General features: G+C 35.9%; 1 protein-coding gene across 9 annotated transcripts in view; it reads right to left on the reverse strand.

Moving 5' to 3' along the window:
• Positions 1-22301, reverse strand: part of SCAF8 (SR-related CTD associated factor 8) — a 250670-nt gene that overhangs the window by 191142 nt on the left and 37227 nt on the right. For all 9 annotated transcript variants that reach the window (XR_004262852.1, XR_004262850.1, XR_004262851.1 and 6 more), the window contains 5 exons: positions 19652-19735; positions 15665-15709; positions 7177-7338; positions 3028-3181; positions 981-1111 (listed from right to left, as the gene is read on the reverse strand). Coding sequence is in view for 5 of the 9 variants with exons in the window: in XM_032258747.1 (XP_032114638.1) it covers positions 981-1111; positions 3028-3181; positions 7177-7338; positions 15665-15709; positions 19652-19735 (576 nt within the window). In the remaining 4 variants the exon portion in view is untranslated. The remainder of the gene's footprint in view (positions 1-980; positions 1112-3027; positions 3182-7176; positions 7339-15664; positions 15710-19651; positions 19736-22301) is intronic.

Genomic DNA, 22301 nt, shown 5'->3' on the forward strand with positions numbered 1-22301 from the left:
GGAGGGAGGGAGGGAGGGAGGGAAGGAAGGAAATATGTAAGTACTTAAACTGAGGACACAGAATTATCATTAGTTACAAATGATACAATTTAACTGGGAAATGAAAGAAAATCAACTGAAAACTAAGAGAAACTGGTACTGACTATAAAAATCCAATCTATCCAAATATATTCATAGAAATAAATCTAAGAAATCTGAAGAATCTACATTTAAAGAGCTACGGAGCTTAATTAAGAGCCATAAAAGATCTGAACAATAAAAGTATAAAGATAGCCATCTTTCCCATTCTTTGAGTCAATTCATACATGATGTGTGATTCCCCTCTAGTCCTGAAGTTGTAGCCACAGGAGCCACCTTCTATTCCTACAATACACCACACTGCCTCCCACCTGAGGACCTCTATACTTGTGATTCTATTTCCTATCCTCTGCCCTGCCATGACTAGTCCATTTCAAGTCTCGATTCAAATGCCACTTCCTCAAATAAGCCTCCTGTTGGCTACCCTCTCTACTCCTGACTTCTTCCCCCAAATATCTAGTCATTCTATAGATTTACCCTTTCTTAATGTCACTTATCACTACCTATGATAAATTTTTCTTTCTTTCTTTCTTTCTTTTTTTTTTTTTTTACAATCTGTTGCCCTTAAGATAGGAGGTCTTCTCTAAGATAGGACTTTTGTCTCGTTACTGGGGTGTGATAGCATCTAATAATATTTGGCAAAACTATGTTCTAGTTCCAGATTTTGGTACAGGATATATGTTTTATGAAATAACTTTTAATGACATGAAAGCATTCATGATACTTATTAAAAATGACTTAAGCAAGTAACAAAGTATGTAACAAAACAAGTAACAAAATAATGGTCCCACTTTTATAAAACTAAAAAAAGTACATATTTCCTAGGTGGTATGTTACAAAACAACACATTAGGAAAATACTAAATTCTAAATAATTCTTGACATAACGGAAAAACTGCTCACCTGCTGGCCTTGAGGACTTTGCAAGATCTGAGCCACAGCCGCAAGTGTATCTGTATTTGTTATCTGAGATACCCACGGATCAGGTAAGCCTTGGACCACATTGGCCGGGGTAACAGGTGTCACTGGAGTTCCTTTTAAAAAGAACATCATACCCCTCAAATAAATATGTAAGTAAATAACTAAGACTTGAAAAGGGAGAATAATTCATTTTATTATTTGCATAAAATACATGCACACATCTAAGTGTTTTTATTTGTGTCTACTTTGAAAACTCACTTAAAATCTTTTACTGAATTAGGTAAGTTACACACACACACACACACACACACACACACACACACCCAAAAGGATCTGTCCAAATTTGTCCTCATCAATTAACTAAGTTACTATAGTGTCCCCATTTATGCTTGGTAGATGTGTTCCAAGAACTCCAGTGGATGCTTGAAACCACAGCACCAAACCCTATATATGCTATGTTTCTTTTCTGTATGTACACATATACCTAAGATAAAAGTTAACTTATAAATCAGGTACAGTAAGAGATTAACAACAATAATAATAATAAACTATACTGTGACAAAAGTTATGTGAATATGGTCTGTCTCTCTCTCTCTCACTCTTTTCTCTGTCCATCAAAATATCTTACTGTACTATACTCATCTACTTTCAGGCTATGGTTGACTGCAAATAATTGGAACCATGAAAAGCAAAACTGTAGATGTGGAAGACTATTAGACTTTTAAAAAGCCTAAAATACTTAACCGCCATTAAAAAATCTTACTTCAGAGACAAAAATTCAGTAACATAAGGAAATAATCAAAATACAATCCAATAAAAAAAATTATAATACAGTATATGCAATATAAAGCCACGTTTGGGCCAGGTGTAGTGTGGTTCATGTCTGTAATCCCAACACTTTCAGAGGCCAAGGTAGAAGGACTGCTTGAGCCCTGGAGTTCAAGACCAGCCTGGGCAACACAGCAGGGCTCCACCTCCACCAAAATAAAGAAAAAAAAAAATTAGCCAGGCATGGTAGTGCACGCCTGTAGTCCCACCTACTTAGGAGGCTGAGATGGAAGGATCACTAGAGCCAGGAGGTCAAGGCTGCAGTGAGCTATGATCACACCACTGCACCTCAGCCTGGGTGACAGAGCAAGGTCTCAATAAACATCAGTTTTTGTTCACACTCACTCACACACACACACACACACACACACACTCTCTCTCTCTCTCTCTCTCTCTCTCTCTCTCTCTCTCTCTCCAAAATGCTAACCAATTTAATTCTTGGAGCTATGATTTAAAAAAGAAAAAAATTTTTTTTTTGAGACAGAGTTTCACTCTTGTTGCCCAGGCTGGAGTGCAATGGTATGATCTCGGCTCTCTGCCTCCTAGGTTCAAGTGATTCTCCTGCCTCAGCCTCCCCAGTAGCTGGGATTACAGGTGCCTGCTAACACACCCAGCTAATTTTTGTATTTTTAGTAGAGACAAGTTTTCACCATATTGGCTAGGCTGGTCTCGAACTCCTGACTCCAGGTGATCTGCCTGCCTTGGCCTCCCAAAGTGCTAGGATTACAGGTGTGAGTTACTACACAAGGCTGGAACTATGATAAAAATTTTTATCCTAGTCATTTAAATGCCTCGAGAGAACATGATTTTGAAATTTTGGTTTTGATAAATAATTTTGTTCAGGGTTTCTTAAAAATACTAAGTCCCCCTCGTATCCTATAAACACCAAGTTGATATAAACGCAAGTATAAGAGGTTACAGACAACCTAAATCAGGAAAAACCTAATTCACACACCAAATTTCTAAAGTTCATTATATTTATGTTTCTGCAGATTAAAAAGAAAATCGGTTTTCTACATGTTAGAAATAATTACATACAAATATAATATCTAATTATATTTTTCTCTACAAATTATATATTCTTTCAATTATCTAATTCCAGACTATATTCCTGCACTATCAAATTATTTTTTATATGAACAGTCATCCAAAAAGTATGAGTAGAATATTTAGACAACAAATCTATATTAAAGCAGCATACCTGGAGTATTGCTCATAGCAGTGGTAGTGCTGGCCAAAACAGGCGTGACAACAGGAGGTGGGATCCCGGCTGCCATATCCAAAAGGGGCTGAATAATCTCACTCTTAAATACATTATTCTTCTGCCATAAGTTTAGTACTCTCACTATTTTACTCTAAAGAAAAAAATAAGAAACATGACATTTTGTTTTTTGCTCTTAAAACCTTACCCCATTACCAACCATAGTGGCAAGGTGATTTGAATTTTTAAGAATAATAATTTTTTTTTTAATTTAAAAAAAAACCTTAGCACAGTCATTTCACAGTGGCTATCTGGACCCTAGATGGAAAGAAGGGATTAAAATACTTCAATGGTACTCTCTAGACCTAAAATTCTGTGTTTCTATCATCTTGCATTTGCTAACCTTAATGTGCTTGAAAACACGTGTTAATTCTAACAGATATACACAGTAAATGAAAGCTCCGTTTAGCTGAAGGCAGAGATGACATCTAGGCTTCATTTCTTATGTCACTTCTGATGTTATGGATGGTAAGGTTGGCTGGAGATCTGTCCTAAGGATTCTGAGGGATAGCCAGGATTCATCTCAGTACTAATGTTATATTTACAGCTGACTTTAACTTTTTCTCATATAATGTCTATCTTTTGAAAATAGGTAACTCGCAGGACAAAGTCCTAATGTGATTTTTTTAAAGTTTCATTTTACAAAGTACTTAAGGAAAGGGCATTTCCTGATGTAAGAATTCAATCAAATTACTTCCTTTTTTGAGCACCCTGCTGTGCATGGTAATTCGCTACTGACACTTTGAACCAGAGATGGACAAACTTCTGTACAGACAGAATCTGAAGCATAACCATTTCTTCTCTCTTCATTCCCTCTTTATTCTTTTCTATTCCCTTTCCCATTGTAGAATGTCAATGTCATACTGGCATTACTTAGTCTGGCCCTCAGAATGATGAATCATACTCTATACAAATAATGTTCTACATTATTTCATTTCCTACAGTAATTTTATGGTAAGCATTCTGAAAATAAAAAAACAAAAACAAAAACCTCCTTGCTACTGTCAAGCAGACTTGACATCTGTGAACCATCTCATTTTCTCTTCTCGATATGCCCCTGAACTGCAGCGCCGCATCCAATTTTATATTCCTCATAAAGAGTCTCAACACTGCCCATCCCAACCCACACTCCAAACATTTTATCACCAAATAAATTACATTTGTGTTGTAGTCTCAACCTCTTTCTGGATTACTCAAATATTCAGAGTACTTTGTTATTTTTTGTAAGGTTCTAGTCAAATAATCTTTATGCAGCTGTTACAAAATTCATGAAATATTTACTATCTATATAACACTGCTGCTGATCTTGGTCTCAGGCTAACTATATCAATATATTTAAAAAAATAAAACAAAACAAAACAAAAACCTCAGTTTCCTCATTTATAAAATAAGACAGTATACCAGAAGGATTCTCTGCTCCCTTTTCTCAATCTCCACCTGTATCAAACTGATCAAACTGTTTAAACTGGCTAGTATTTTAAACATCTGGCCACTCTCAAAGTTTGAGCATCTAGGGAGGGAGACGTACGCCTTATGTATTAGTTACAGCTCTTCTTATAGCGATATGTTAAAGTACTTCTAGTTAAGTATTTATACCCTAAACTCAGTCATTTTATATTAAAATCTATTTTGTTGGGAAATTCTATTCTTCTGCTGAATTCTGTATATTATAAACTTGAAAAGACTAGTTATTATTGACTTCTATTTCTTGGGTAATTCTGAAATCTAACAGCATAATTAGCAGTATTTAGAGAAAACCTGGTAACTAGAAAAAACTCCTACTTATACATATGTCTCTCTTGGTTATATAAAAGTTTTACAGATCCTGAAAGCTTCAAACTTACAGGAAGAAAAATATGCCCAACGAAGAACAATGTCTCAACATGTCCTACTGTATTTTGTAAGAAACATCAGCAAGTCTAGCTAATATACCTTGCTTCTTGAAATACAAACATTTCACCAAGAGCACACACTTATGTCAGAGTAACAATATCCTGAACTCATATTATCACTAGTAAAAGCAGACTGATTGTTAATAACTATTTTCTTGATACTATCACCAATCTGATTCACAACTGTTTAGCACATAAATGTTCTGCAAACAAGTACTAAGTACTAGTTACTACTATTGTGATGCCACTTATTCCACCAGGAAAAAAAAATGGCAGAGGCTAAAATCAAGTAAAGAGCATTCTGTTAAATGTATACATTTTACAAAGTAAAATAGCAATTTTCAGAATAAAGATCTGGTTCATCTTTAAATCCCTTACAATATTACAGTGACATATTTTTAAACTATGTCCAAACTACATTAATGTGCAAATTTGTATATATCAAATGAAGCTTAAGAAAATTACAGCGACTGCTTCATACCTTCTGATTTGACAATTTCTCTGCTCTAAAACCTGGGCACTTGGAAAATGCCTTATATTCTTCTGTTTTATATAAAAATCTTTCAGTTTCCAAGCTACCCATCATATACTTTAAAATTGGCCAGCACCTAATAGCCATCATTCTATATATCTACATACAAACCAATGTCCCTCATTTATTATGACTGAGATTACAATGTTAATGTACTCTCTCCTCCTATGGTTAAAAGCCCTATTCCATAAGACCCAGTATAAGTGAGATATTAGATTACGTAATCTACACATTCAAGAAAGATTTGTTCATCAAAACTGACAGAAATCCAAGTCCAAACTAGTGAAATTTCTAAATCCAAGTAAAGTGACTTATAAAAAATGTATGTTTTCAAATTAGTACATTACTTCAAGTGGGAGTCTAAGGTACCTATTTTAAAAATCAATTATGATAGGTCACTTAAAATTGGTAGCATTCTTTTGCCTGCACAGAATTATCAAAGTACTAAAGTGATTAAAAACAATAAAACACTTTGTCTCAAGGAGTATATCCAAGAATAGTTCACAAAGAATACAGCAAAATAAATTTAACTCCATAGCTGTCAATTATTAACAAGATCTTTTTCTGATGCAGGATGATATAATAGTTATGAAAAATAAGTACTTAATCTGGTTATATTCAATAGAAAGGTGAACAATTTGTGGTGAGCTTAAAGTTTTATGGTTCTTCCATAAAACAAACATGAATCTTCATCTATTCTTATCTTTTCCTACTTAATTAACGCTGCAATCAACCCTGTCAGAAAAAGCACATCTAAATTTCCAAATCAATATCCAAAATAAATAAGCTAACAATCTCAGAGCAAATAAGAGGATAAGCAACTCCTTTTTATTCTCCCTCATGATCCAAAGCTTTCTTTTTACTTGCTAATAATAAAATATTTACACATTTAGATCTTACACATACCAGACTTAGTAGTGTGATTAATAAAATTCTACCATAACAGAAGAATTTCTATATGCAGTATCAACTCATGTCAAATAATTATAATTCTGAATTGGCTGTGTATGAGAATAAGTTTAGTGTAATTCCAAAAGCTTATTGTAGCCATTAACAACAACTGCTTCAACAAATTAAAAAGTAGCATAATTCCAAAAGCTTATTGTAGCCATTAACAACTGCTTCAACAAATTAAAAAGTAGCAATCTACTACATCTTTCCATATTCTGTTTAAGAAATTCAAAGAACAAAAAGGAACATCGATATTATAATAATTAAATATTCAAATTTGAAATAACTAAGAGCAAATGAGAACATAAAGCCATATACAGTCCTGTGCCACTTAATGACAAGGATATGTTCTGAGAAATGGCATCATTAGGAGATTTCATCATCGTATGATGTGTACTTACACAAACCTAGATGGTATAGCCTACCACATACCTAGGTTATATGGCATATTTTATTGCTCCTAGGCTACAAACACATTCAGCATGTCACTGTACTGCATACTGTAGGCAATTTTAACACAATGGCATTTGTGTACATAAATGAGAAATGGTAGAATAAAAATATGTACTATAATCTTAGGAGATCACCACTGTATATGCAGTCTGTCACTGAAACATCATTATGTGGCACATGACGTTCTACAATAATCTCTGAAGACTAAGATCAAGAGGGTAATGTATCTCTTTTAAAAAAAAACAAAAAACAGCGGCATACCTTGTCATCCCCAGGGCAACGATATAAATTCTGGAAAGTGCTAATGATGTTATTACTAAATCTGGGTGCAAACACATCCTTTTCTTGACCAAACTGATGTCGGGACTGTCGCACAATGGAGTCAATTACATAAAGTCCAGGTACTTTGTATTCTGGTTTACACTGATGAAAAAAAGAAGAATGAAAAGGGGAGGAAATGGAAAGGTAAAATTCTTGATAGACAAAAATCATCATAAATCTTGTGTAAATACAAAGACACTGCCTATGCTGAGTTAATGCATACTCATACATTGACTACTCCAACACCATCGGTTTCTGGAATGGCATTTTAAAGAAGCTACTTTGGCTGCTCTACACATTCAGGTGAATTGCCAGTCACTTAAGTTCTAAAATAGTACTATATAACTGGCTTCAATGACATAAAACAAAATGATAAATAAGGTGCCATTTTAAGTTTTTAAATTTGTTTAATCATTGTGAAAAGCTACAAGGAAGAAAGAAGCAATTCAGGAAAAGAAGGGCTCTAGAAAACACACAGTCAACATGCCTTAGACATCATCTGGAACACACAACAAAAGATTCCTATAAAATGAAAGAACAATGCCAAATGGCGAATTATAACATTCTAAATACAGAGGCCAAAGTTTCCATTTTTTTCTCAACTATAGCATTCTGGGTATCTATCCTTATGTCATCCAGCCTGGAGTGCCATGGTGTCATCATAGCTCACGGCAACGCTGAACCCCCCCATGCTCAAATGATCTTCCATCTCAGCCTTCCAGATAACTGGGACCACAGGCACACAGCACCAAGCCCAGCTAACTGCTGCATGGTTTTTTGGAAGAGACTGGGTTTCGCCAGGTTGCCCACGCTGGTCTCAAACTCCTGGGCTCAAGCAGTCCTCCTGCCTTGATCTCCCAAAGTGCTGGGATTACAGGCAGGAGCCACCATGCCCAGTCTCCCCTACTTTCTGAACACAGGCTTTTGTAGCCTATGTAGTTAGGCAAGCACAATGAAGAATGCTTTTACTTGCAAGCTTACTGCACGGTATCTTTAGATATGTATATATGAACATGTTGTGGGACAAAATTTCCTTCACTGGTAAAAGGCATTTTTGCTACATAAAGTGGCAAAAAAAATTCTTTAGTATGATTTAATACTTGGAAAACTTCGCTAAGTCATCAACTAGAAACTTGAGAGAAGAATCAAGACAAAGAAATCTGAAATACTTTAAAATTTTCTTCTTTAAGTACTATTAGACTCAAAATGAGAATCCCTAAGACTCTCCAATTGAAACTGTCTTTGCAAAAATGGTAACTGAGAAAGTTATGACAGTGACACTGTTTAGACCTAACAAACTCCATCCTGCTTCTAACCTTTAAGCTGTCCTTGTCATTCCTGGGCACAGGCCAAACTACCTTGGGAAGGAATTTCGTTTATGGTTTGACAGTGAAACAAAATTAATATTTAATAATAGCCCTTTCCCAAAAAGACACTCTTCTTGCCTGGGGACCGGTCTGCCTTTGTAAGACTAACAAATTAGCTACAAGATTAGAAATTACGGTTTAGGGTCATGCAGCTCTGAACCTCCCCAAATTGCTCCCGAGTATAACGTCACTATCGTAAAACCTAAGATCAGTGTTTGAGACACTCTGCAGACCTTTCACTGGCTGGATCAGCTGACACCACCAGACTGGTAATCTGGCTCAACCAGTTCTGCCATCCCACCCAGGAACAGAAGACAGCAAGAAAACCTCACTTTGACCTCCCCATGATTCCATCTCCAACCTGACCAACAGCCCTCCCCACTTTCGGAGCCCCTGCCCACCAAATTATCTTTAAAAACTTTAAATCAACTCTAGATTACTTTGAATACCTAATACGATGCCTATACATCACTTCATTCACATGGCATTCAGTGTACAGGAAATTTAAGTTTTGCTTTCTGGAATTTTGTGTAATATTTTTTCCCCAAATTTTGATCCCAATAGACTGAATCCATGGATTGGAACCCACAGATACGGAGGAGTGACTGTAAGTATATAAACATCCCTGGTTTCTTCAATAAAGCAAGAGGCAAAAGTTTCTCTAATCATGATTAAGAATGACTGATAAGTTTAAGACACATTTGAAATGTAAATTTAAGAAGTGTGGAACTTAAGTTGATCTAAAATATCCTAGGGAAGAGGGACTTTAATAAAAGTACATATGGAAAGTGAGATTCTGAAAATACATTCCTTTCAAAGTATTTGTGCCATGTACCAAATCACCTTTAAAAACTCAGATTTTTGAATCCCACTTCCAAGAATAAAGGCATACTTGCAATAAAAGTCCAGTTACAGAATAATGCACCCTACATAAAAAAAAAAAAAAAATTACAGATACATATAAAATCTCTTTCTCTCAAGACACCAGAGGGAAATATAACAGCCATTTTTTTTTTTTTTTAAACACAGTCTCTTTCTGTCACCCAAGCTGGAGTGCAGGGACACGATCTCAGTTCACTGCAATCTCCATTTCGTGGGTTCAAGCAATTCTTCTGCCTCAGCTTTCTCAGTAGGGGGGATTACAGGCATGTGCTACCATGCCTGCCTAATTTTTTTATTAGCAGAGATGGGATTTCACCTTATCAGCCAGGCTGGTCTCAAACTCCTGACCCCTCAGGTGATCTGCCTGCCTTGGCCTCCCAAAGTGCTGGGATTTACAGGTATGAGCCACCTTGCCTAGCTGACAACCATCTTTCAATGTGGACTCAATCCTTCCTCCGAAAAAATATCAAAGAGCAGGAGTATAAATGTTTGGCTCCACTGAAAAATACATATCCACTGTAAAATATCAACCACCTACAATGTGCATAAAGCTACCAGATCAAGTTTCTAGAATACAAAAAATTTCCATGATGATAATCTCTGGACGGTTTAGCAGCACCATCTTTTCATTTATTATTTACAAAGTAAATGTAACTTGAAAATCACCACAAATAAGCCAAATTTCCTGCTCTTACTAAGTATGCAGCAGGAAATCTGAAGAAGGTAATCATAGCCAAAAATTACAGATTAAGGCAACAGTAATTCATCTACAGACCATTTGCAGAGCCAGAAAGATAACATTTATTCTTGCCCTTACAGTATCTAAGAGTAGCCAAAGTACCATAGAATGTATTTCACTATAACAAAGCATCCGGAATCAGAATAAATAGTTCTGAATGATAATATTCAATCTTTCTGAATCTAGTGGACAGATTTGTTTGTAGCACTCATGCAAAAAGGCAGAGGATTTTATACAGACAAAAAGAGTTGGCTAAACTCTGCATATTTTTGGAACAGAGCTGAAGATTTCATTTTTGCATTTCAAACTAGCAAATGAAAACAGAATGGTTAGCTATGGATGGTAGAAAAGTCACCAAATCATGAGATCTCTGGCTCTAAATAAAATTTATTGCCCTTAGGATTCAGGATAACTTAGTTATTTATAATTTATTATAAATTATAATATATTAACCATCTGTGATGGTTAATACTGAGTGTCAACTTGACTGGATTACAAAGTATTGATCCTGAATGTGTCTGTGAGGGTGTGGCCAAAGGAGAATAACATTTGAGTCAGTGAACTGGGGAAGGCAGACCCACCCTAATCTGGGTGGGCATCATCTAATCAGCTGCCAGCAAAAATAAAGCAGGCAGAAAAACTTGAAAAGGAGAGAGTGGCCTAGTCTCTCAGCCCACATCTTTCTCTCATGCTGGATGCTTCTTGCCCTTGAACACTGGACTCCAAGTTCTTCAGTTTTGAGATGTGGACTAGCTCTCCTTGCTCCTCAAGCTTGCAGACAGCCTATTGTGGGAACTTGTAATCTTGTGATCATGTAAGTTAATACTTAATAAACTTCCCTTTATATATAAATATGCATACACACACAATCCCTTATTCATTGTAATAGGATATATATACATATCTTACTATTACATATCACATATATACACACACATATCCTATTAGTTCTGTTCCTCTAGAAAACCCTGAAACAGGATTCAAATGGAAGTTCTAAAACATGTCTTCTAAAGTTTCCTGTATCGTTTGTAACTCTGGCCTTTGCTGCTGCTGCTGCTGCTTTTTTTTTTTTTTTTTTTCGAGACAAGGTCTTGCTTTGTTGCCTAGGCTAGAGTGCAGTGGCACAATGACGGTTCACTACAGCCTCAACCTCCCCCTGAACTCAAGCAATCCTTCCATCTTAGCCACTTAAGCAGCTGGGAATACAGGCACTTGCCACTCTGCCCAGTTAATTTCTGTAGTTTTGGGGCTGGGGCAGGGTTTTCCCATGATTGCCCAGGCTGGTCTCAAACTCCTGAGGCTCAAGCAATCTGCCAGCCTTGACCTCTCTCGAGCTGCTAGGATTGCAGGCATGAGCCAGAGTCCCCAGCTGTTCCTGTCTTATAAACCTAAGATACAATCAGCATATGAACTGATTTCTGACAAAATTAATTGGGACAAAGGCCAGAGTATTCTTTAGAGTAGTTTTCCTGGCCTACAGGAAATATCTTTACTGTTGATTTTTCATTTACCATAATCATTTATTACTCCATAAATCTTTCATAACTAAAACATGGTTTCATGGATGACATATTACCAAAGTGCAGCCACACTTCTCCCTACACCGTTTATGGTATGTGAAGAGAATATAAAATGGTATGGTCATCCTGGAAAGGTTTGTTAGTTTCTTATAAAATGAAAACATGTACTTACTATCCCAAAGAAATGAAAACTTACATTCACAAAAACAACTTTGGGCATACAAATGTTCCTAGTGGCTTTATTCATAATAACCAGAAACTAGAGAAACAACCCAGATGATCCCCAAGGACTGAATGGTTAAACTGTGGTAAATTCATACCCTGAAATACTACTCAGAAATAAAAAGGAAGGAACTATATGTCTCTTCTGGTTACCGTAGCCTTGTAGTATAGTTTGAAGTCAGGTAGCGTGATGCCTCCAACTTTGTTCTTTTTGCTTAGGATTGTCTTGGCTATATGGGCTCTTTTTTGGTTCCATATGAAATTTAAAGTAGTTTTTTCTAATTCTGTGTAAAATGTCAATGGTAGTTTAATGGGAATAGCATTTAATCTATAAATTACTTTGGGCAGTATGGCCATTTTCATAATATTGATCCTTCCTATCTACGAGGATGGAATGTTTTTCTATTTGTTTGTGTCCTCTCTGATTTCCTTGAGCAGTGGTTTGTATTTCTCCTTGAAGTGATCCTTCACACTCCTTGTTAGTTGTATTCCTAGGTATTTTATTCTCGTTGTAGCAATTGTGAATGGGAGTTTATTCATGATGTGGCTCCCTGCTCGGTGTATATTGTTGGTGTATAGGAATGCCTGTGATTTTTGCACGTTGATTTTGTATTCTGAGACTTTGCTAAGGTTGCCTATCAGCTTAAGAAGTGTTGGGGGCAAAACCACAATGATATACCATCTCACGCCAGTCAGAAATGGTGACTACTAAAAAGTCAAGAAACAACAAATGCTGGCGAAGCTGTGGAGAAAAAGGAACACTTTTACACTCTTGGTGGAAACATAAATTAGTTCAACCACTGTGGAAGACAGTGTGGTGATTCCTCAAGGATCTAGAACCAGAAATACCACTAGACCTAGCAATCTCATTACTGGGTATATACCCAAAGGAATATAAATCATTCTACTATAAAGATGCATGCACACATATGTTTACTGCAACACTATTCACAATAGCAAAGACATGGAATAAACCCAAATGCCCATAAACAATAGACTAGATTTTAAAAATGTGGGTACATATATACCATGGAATACTATGCAGCCATAAAAAGGAATGATCATGTCCTTTGCAGTGACATGGATGATGCTGGAAGCCATCATCCTCAGCAAACTAACATAGGAATGGAAAACGAAAGATCCCATATTCTCACTCATAAGCGAGAGCTGAACAATGAGAACACATGGACACAGTGGGGGGAAACAAAACACGCCAGGGCCAGTTGGAGGTGGGAGGGTGAAGGGAAGGAGAGCATCAGGACAAATAGCTAATGCATGTAGGACTTAAAACCTAGATGACTAGTTCACAGGTGCAGCAAACCACCATGGCACAGGTATATCTATGTAACAAACCTATATGTTTTGCACTTGTATGCTAGAACTTAAAGTAACAATAAAAAAAAAATTTTAAAAAGGAAGGAACTATTTGATACATGCAACGATTTGGTTAGATGTCAAGAGAATTACACTGGGCAAAACAAGCCAATCTCAAAAGGCTACATTTTGTACTATTCCACTTATATAACATTTTTGAAATGAAAAATAGAGAAAAAGAATAAATTAATGACTGCCAGGCATTCGGGATGAGGAGGATGAGCTGAGTGTGACTACAGAGTATATATAGAAGGGAAACACAAGGGATCCTTGTGGTGAAGGAACTATCCTATATCTTGACTATGGTGACATTTACATGAATCTATGCATGCGATTAAATTGCATGGAACTAAATACATACATATACAAATGAGCGCATGTAAGACTATTAAAATCTGAATAAGGTTAGTGTGTCGATAGGTGACTGTTATCAATGTCCTGGCTGTAATATTTTACTACAGTTCTACAAGATGTTATCACTGGGGGAACTGAGTGACAGGCACATGTGATCTCTACATGATTTATTCCTACTGATTCAATGACGTGAATCTACAATTAGCTCAAAATTATAAGTTTAATACACACACACACACACACACACACACACACACACATATATACACATACACACACACAAATTTTAACCATTACACAAATCTATTGCTGGATCTCTGATTTAAACAGGGTTAGGGGCAAAACATTCAAGTTTTTCCACACACATTGGTCTCTTCAGATTGACTGTAATTATCTCACGATGGAGTAACTTTGCTCAATCCAGGTCTTCCTAAGATTCTGAAACATTTTATTCAAAGTACCCTATTCCAAATCAAATCAGTCAACAAGCATTTATGCATAAGTTCACTTTTATTCGTTAAACCTTTACTACTCAAATTGTGCTTTGTGAAGAAACATCATCTAGGAACTGTTATAAATGCAGAATCTCAGGTTCCTCTCCACACTCAGTGAGTTAGAATCCACAGTTTTAACAAGATTCCTAGGTAATTCCTATTCATAAAGATTCATAAAGATTACAAGGCACAGTGTAAGACATAACTTTTTGGCTGGGCACAGTAGCCTGTAGTCCCAGCACTTCGGGAGGCCAAGGCGGGCTAATCATTTGAGATCAGGAGTTCAAGAACCAGCCTGGCCAGCATGGTGAAACCCCATTTCTACTAAAAATACAAAAACAGTAGCTGGGCATGGTGGCACATGTCTCTAATTCCAGCTACCAGGGAGGCTGAGGCAGGAGAATTGCTTGAACCTAGGAAACAGAGGTTGCAGTGAGCTGAGATCATGTTACTGCACTCCAGCCTGGGCTACAGAGTGAGACTCAGTCTCAAAAAAAAAAAAAAAAAAAAAAAAAAAAAAAAAAAAAAAAAAAAAAATCAGACATTAAAACTTTTTTTTAAAAAAAGAAAGATCTTTAATCAGAACAACAATCTCTGAGAAATACTTTTAAAAGCTTTAGGCCAAATAAAATTTTCTAATCACGAACAGTTTTATACTTTAACTGAAAGACAGCATACTTGTTATTCAACCCTGTATCTTAGCTTCAAGTTACCTAACTACTTAATCTCCAAATATATTTTATCAATACTACACCACACAAACACACACACATATATTTTTGAGACAGGTATCACTCTGGCCCAGGCTGAAGTGAAGTGGTGCAATCTCAGCTCACTGCAACCTCTCCTGGGTTCAGACAATTAGGTGCTTCAGCCTCCCAGGTCTGAGATTCAGGTGTCTGACACCACATCAGCTAATTTTTATACTTTTAGTAAAGACAGGCTTTTGTCATCGTGGTCAGGCTGGTCTTGAATTCCTGGCCTCAAGTGATTCGCCCACCGTGGCCTCCCAAAGTGCTGGGATAACAGGCGTGGTGAGCCACTGTGCCCAGCCTATTAATACTATATTTTAAATATTGAGAAAACAAGAACTTAAAAAAACAAAAAAGAACTGACTTATTCAAAGTTACCTAGCTAGCTGAATGACTGAAATCTCACTTCAAATCCGCATCCTTCTCCTAGATGAAGAACATAAACACACTGTAACATCGCTGAATCCTTAAAGCCACATGACACTGATTCTCAAACTGTCTCTGCTTACATTTAGGCACATGAACATAGGCAGAATACAAACCTAAGTACAATGATCTGAAAGGGACTTTCATTTCCTAATTAGAAAATAAAATAACTGGAATCACTTTTTAACAGTCCATCGAAACAACTTAAGGTTGTGTATTCGATCTAAAGGAGAAGAGTACAGGCATTAATCTACAATTACAGTACATTTAGCACAAGTATGGAAAATTATATACTTACTTTCTGAATAAACTTCTCAACACTCTGTACCACATGTTTATAGAACTAAAAGAGGAAAAAAACGAAGCATGATTTTAAAATCAGTTTGAGACTAAAATTTTCTGCTAACCATAGGTTTACATAGCTCCAAAGGTCTATCTAAACAATTACCTTAACCAAGAATTCTGAGACAAACATTCTTGTCACTCACCATATGCAACCAGCTGTGCTATATAATTAGTAAAGGGCTTCTTTGAAGTAGATAATCAGTATGCCCAAAGTATGCTGCCTTGCCATAGATATGAAATAACGCTACTGAAGACTTTCTGAAAGTATACTTTAACAAACAGTTGTGTTGACAGCAAAACACTTGTGCTAAGTACTGGTGGGTGTATATTCTTAATTTCATGAAAGGAAAAGTACAGATTTAATACAGTATAATTTTATCAGTTAAATAAAGGTAAATTAGAAAAGATAACTACAAATAACATTAATAAATATATGTAAGGTAGTTGTTTTCAACTTCATTTATCTCCTTCTGCTTCTCCTGGAAAATGAACTGCAAGAATATAAAACACAGAAATGTATAATATCCTAATGGATCAGACAATATGAGTTAGCAGAAGTGAACATATAGAATAAAAATTAGTAATGGGCCACTATCAATTGTGAGAAAACTTAAGACAATTTAAGTTTCATAAAATATAGCACTATAAACTTGAGATGAATTATAAATTTAGCATAAAGTATATAGAATTTGTGCCTAATAAATTTTAATACCACAACAACAATACCATATTGGCATATTATTTCTGTTTAAATAACTAACTTGAATTGTGCTTCTCTTTATACTTTTTTTGTTTTTGAGACAAAGTCTCACTCTGTCGCACAGGCTGGAGTGCAGTGGCGCAATCTCGGCTCCCTGAAACTCCTGCCTCCCGAGTTCAAGTGATTCTCCTGCCTCAGCCTCCTGGGTAGCTGGGACTATAGGTGCACGCCACAACGCCTGACTAATTTTTGTATTTTTAGTAGACATCGGGTTTCACCAGGTTGGCTAGGCTGGTCTCAAACTCTTGACCTCAACTGATCCACCTGCCTCGGCCTCCCAAAGTGCTGGGATTATAGGCATGAGCCACCGTGCCTGGATCCCTTTATACTTTTCTTCTCATGAATTATGCTTTTTAAGGAACATTCCCCTAGACTGAAGAAATATGAACATTTGACTAAATCTCAGCACTAAATCCAGTATTTATAAAATCAAAAATAAAGGAAAACATCATGAACTCATATTCACCAAATCAAATCAAACCCAAAGTTTAAGTTTGGCTAAAGTTACTTACAATAAAGTAACAGCTTACTCAATGGTTTCAGTTATTTAAATAAAAAAGCTAAAACAACTACTTAAGTGGGCACTTTATAGGCACCTAAACATTTAAAAATCAATATGCAAAATATTAAATAACTACTTATTGAATAAAGAATTCTTCTGGAAGACACCTTGACAGTGTTCTCTGCTTCTAGTTACTATACATAATTAGAATAAAACTGCTTCCTAAATCTTAACTGAAAGTTTATTAATTCTCATAGGCCTTCTTCCACAATAGGTTATCTGGGTGGTTTTGTTGACAGTGCAATGTTAACCATCATCACTCATTAATCACTTCTATATAAAATACAATGACTTACCTCAATATGAAACACAGTATCATTAAATCTGATTAATAAAATGTAGTTTAAAATACCAGGTATTTATATATATATACATATATATATATCTCCTAAATGCCATTTAAAATAACAAAGTAGTAAAAAATAACTGGTCTGGACTCTTCAAAAACATCAATGTCACAAAAAAACAAGGGCTGTGTGACAGGACAAGTAAGTATAATGTGTGATCTAGATTGGATTCTGAAAAAAGCAGGGTTGAAAGGAACAGCTACTAGTCAACAATGCAACAATATTAAAAGTAAGGATGAACTATATAATATATAACAATATTATATCAAAGTAAAAGTGAAATTTCTTGCATGTGATTGGTATAGTATGGTTCCCTAGGATAATGTCTTTATTCTTAGGAGTTTCAAATTCAAGCATGTAACAAGGATTGCTATTATGAATGAAGTCTGAAACTAACTTCCATATGTAGCAGAATGTTAACAATTAGCAAATCCAAGGGAATAATATGTCCTGCTCACCATAATAATTTGAAACTTAAGTTTAAATTTTTTCAAAAGTCAAAACATTAAAAATAACTCAAAATAGTAAAATATATCATAATAATAAATATTAGACTCTTTTTAAAAAACATTTAATCTTCTAAGTACTTCTTTTAAAAAAAGCTTTGAGACAGGGTCCCACTATATTGTCAGGCTGGCCTCGAACTCCTGGATTCAAGCAATCCTCCTGCCTCAGCCTACCCAGTAGCTGGGACTACAGATGTGTGCCACTGTGTCCAAAAAGTTAGACTCTTGGTTGACAGAATTCTGGATTAAAATTCCAGCTATATTTACTCCTACTACTGCAAATTACTTAATTTCTCTCAGACCCGTCTGACATCTGAAAATAAAAAATACTGTTTGGACCTATACTTCACTGACTCTATTAAGAAAGTATTCTGCTCAACAAGTTATATAAAGTGCATCAATTATTAATTTTCACAGAATAAAACTAATACACGTTTGCATACTCTAAAATGATCATGGTCATAAAAGTCAGATCATAATATAGAATAGTATAAAATACAAGAGAATAAAATCATTCTACAGTGACTCTATCTAATACTCTAAAAAATCATGTCTTTGAAAAACTTTCTGACTTCAAAGTCCTTACCATTATTGTTGTTGTCCTCTCTGATGTTCTGGCATGTAAGTACATGAATTTAACTATAGATGTAAGATAGTAACAAGTCTGAAAACTAAGCTTTAGCCGCTAGAAAACTGCAAAATCAATTAATCATCTTAATTTTCTCCCGGTAGTAATTACTAGTAAATAGGAATTTGTTAAATCTTATATAGTGCTGTTATTTAAAAGATAATTTAAATACCTGGTGCTTTTGGTTATGGTTAATATTTTAATTACGAGCAGGAAAACATATCACTGAATAGTCATAGGTTAATACCTACTTAATTAGAAATAAGTACTCATCCATTCCCAATTTTAAGAGGCCTACTAAGTTAGGAATCACTGGGGATTTCTTCGGGAAGATATCTATGGCTGAGCTTGAAAAGGTTCTTTTGCCAGAAAATTTTCTATAAAATTTTGAGCATATATATGTATTTCTCCAGAGACAACTCAACCTTTTCCTGAGATTTTCAGAAGTATCCACAAGTCAATATAGATTCAAAACCTACATTATCAGAGCAATGGTTAAATGCCTATGGCCTTTTCCCACAGTTCAAATACCTTAAGTAAAATGAGGCACAACTGTATACCCTAAGGGCCTATTTCTGAATCTATAATAATAGAATCAATAAGAAAAAAATGAATATATCAATATACAGAAATCTTTTATCAATTCATATTTTCAAGATTCTACCAAGTTAGTGTGGCAAAAGACAGTGTTAAACACACTCTCCATAAAGTGGATATACCCAAAATATTACCTAAAAAATGTAAGGAAAAAGGACTGCTTCAAAAAAATTTATGGAAGAATATTTAAGGAAGAATATTTATTAAGACATTAAATGTTTGGCAGGCTGAGACAAAAGGATCACTTGAGCCCAGGAGGTCAAGGCCACGGTGGGGTATGATTGTGCCACTGCAGTACAGCCTGGGTAACAGAATAAGACCTTGTCCCTAAAAAATAACAATAATTTTAAAATAAACATTGTTTATCACTAAATGGGAGTGTATACAGGTGACAGATTTTCTTTTTTGTGTTTTTCCACAATTAATATGTGTTAACACTGTAAAGTGAGAAAGAACATATAATCCATAAAAATTATCCCCCATCCAAACTATTAATATTGTTTGTCTTTTGAAAATAGAAGAGTAAAATTTATTACTCACCTTAATAGCTTTGATGGCTGCCTTAGTAATTTGGGTCATTTTCGCTTTAGAAATGGGTGGTTTATAGTCATTCAGGGAATACAACTGATGAAAAAAGAACAACAAATTTTACATACAGCAAAACTCTCCAAGCAATTACATGAAGCTACCAAACATGTTCATTTCTATATTTTCAATGAAACCACAATCAAGTTCAACATCACTACCCATCAGGGAAATGCAAATCAAACTATAATGAGCTACCACTTCACACTTACTTGCTTATAATCAAAAAGACAGTAACAAGTGTTAGCAAGGATGTGGAGAAACTGAAACCCTCAGACAATACTGGTGGGAATGTAAAATGTTGCAGCAGCTTTGGAAAACAGCTTGACACTTCCTCAAAAGATTAAACACAGTCAACATATGACCCAGCCAATTCTACTTCTAGGTATGCACCCAAGAGAACTGAGAACATAAGTTCACATAGAACTTGTACATGATACTTTTTCCTGTCTGAGGGTTGAAAAAGAAAGAAAGAAAAAGAAACCTGTATATGTGTGGTCACTGTCACTTTATTCATATAAAAGTCATTAAAGGCAGACACCCAAATGTCTGTCAGCTAATAAGTAAACAAATATATATCTATTCAATGAAATATGAGCCACAAAAAGAAAAAGGTACTGATACATGTTACAACCCGAATAAACCTTGAAAACCTTATGCTAAACTAAAGCTGCCAGATAAAAAAGGCAATATATTATATAATTCCATTTATATGTAATATCCAGAAAGGTGGTTGTCTAGGGCTGAAAGACTTAGAGATAAATGAAGAACGACTGCTGATGAGTAGCGTGTTTCTTGTTGAGATGATTAAAGTATTTTAAAATGGAATGTGGTGATGGCTGCATAGAACCACTGAATTGTATACTTGATGTTGACTAGTTTTATGCTATGTGTCTTAATAAAACTGTTTTAAAAAATCAAGGGCTCTGGCCAGGCATAGTGGCTAGTGCCTGTAATCCCAGTGCTTTGGAACGCCTAGGCAGGTGGATCATCACCTAAGATCAGGATTTCAAGACCAGCCTGGCCAACATGGTGAAACCCCGCTGCTACTAAAAACACAAAAAATTAGCTTGGTGTGGTAGCAGGCACCTGTAATCCCAGCTACTTGGGAGGCTGAGGCAGAAGGATTGCTTGAACCCAGGAGGCAGAAGCTGCAGTGAGCTGAGATGATGCCACTGTACTCCAGCCTGGTAGCCTCCAGAGGGAGACTGTCTCAAAACAAACAAACAAACAAAACAAGGGCTCTACTGTTTAACAGGAATCCCACCCCATTCCCAAATCTTTTTTTAATTTTTGTTTTTTTGAGACAGGGTCTCACTGTGCCATCCAGGCTGGAGTTCGGGGGCACGATCATGGCTCACTGAAAGGCTGTACCTCTTGGGTTCAAATGATCCTCCCACCTCAGCCTTCCAAGTAGCTGGGACGACTACACGTGCATGCTTCCACACAGGCTAATTTTTTTTATGTTTTGTAGAGGTGGGGTTTGATCAGGTTGCCTGGTTGGTCTTGAACTCCTGATCTCAAGCGATCTGCCTACTTTCGCCTCTGAAAGTGCTGTATTATAAGCATGAGCCACAGCAACTGGCCTACCTCCAAATCTTTGTTTTGAAATTTCTCATATAAGCAAAGGGGAAGAATACTACTTCAATGTGAAGGTATCAGGCAACAGACAACTAAACTTAAATGAATACTGATTAAAAGTTCTATTGTACGCATAAATGCTGATTTTTAAGTATAATATCGTAAGATATTAGAAGTCTGGAAACTAAACTTTGGCCATCAGAACACTGCAGAAACAACTTCAACAGATTTTACATGCAATTCAAACAGAATTTCTGGGTTAATTAACAACAAACTTAGGGAATCCTTCAGAGCTTTTACTCCAGCACCCCTTACAACATTCAATTTTATTCATTTTTGTCCTTTTTATCTCTGAATTCTGCCCAGTTTTCCCCATATTTGTCTCCTCTCCCACTTTTTACTAACTCATATTTTAGAATTCTAACCACCACCATACCATGACCACAGTCCAATTTAATCTCTCACCTGAAGAACATCTAAAAAAATGTGGTATGTTCTCTCTACCATGTTTACAGCTATCTTCCCCATTTCCAACTTCTATTTTGGATTTCAGGGGTACATGTGCAGGTTTGTTACTGGGTATATTTTGTGATGCTGAGGTTTGTGGTACAAAAAGATCCCATCACACAGGTACTAAGCTTAGTGCCCAACAGTTTTTGAACCCCCTCCTCCCTCCCTCCTCTAGCAGACCCCAATAACTACTGTTGTCATCTTTATGTCCATGAGTACCCAATGTCTAACTCTCACTTGTGAGAACATGCAACATTTAGTTTTCTGTTCCTGCATTAATTCACTTCAAATACAGCTATCTTTTCAGAAACTAATGTGATCAGGTAACTGACACTCACCCACTCCTACTACGCATCCCCCTTAAAATGGTCAATGACTTCATACTCTTTGGATAAAAACGAAAAATCTTTGTATTTAAAGCCCTGTCCATCCTAACTCCTGTCTACCTTTCCCGCCTCATCTCACACCATTGTTCCACTCTTCTATTCCAGACACACAGTGGTCTTTTTTCAGT

This window comes from Sapajus apella, unplaced genomic scaffold, assembly GCF_009761245.1.
Source record: "Sapajus apella isolate SASKATOON/1434 unplaced genomic scaffold, GSC_monkey_1.0 scaffold105, whole genome shotgun sequence".
NCBI classification, from domain to species: Eukaryota; Metazoa; Chordata; class Mammalia; order Primates; family Cebidae; genus Sapajus; species Sapajus apella.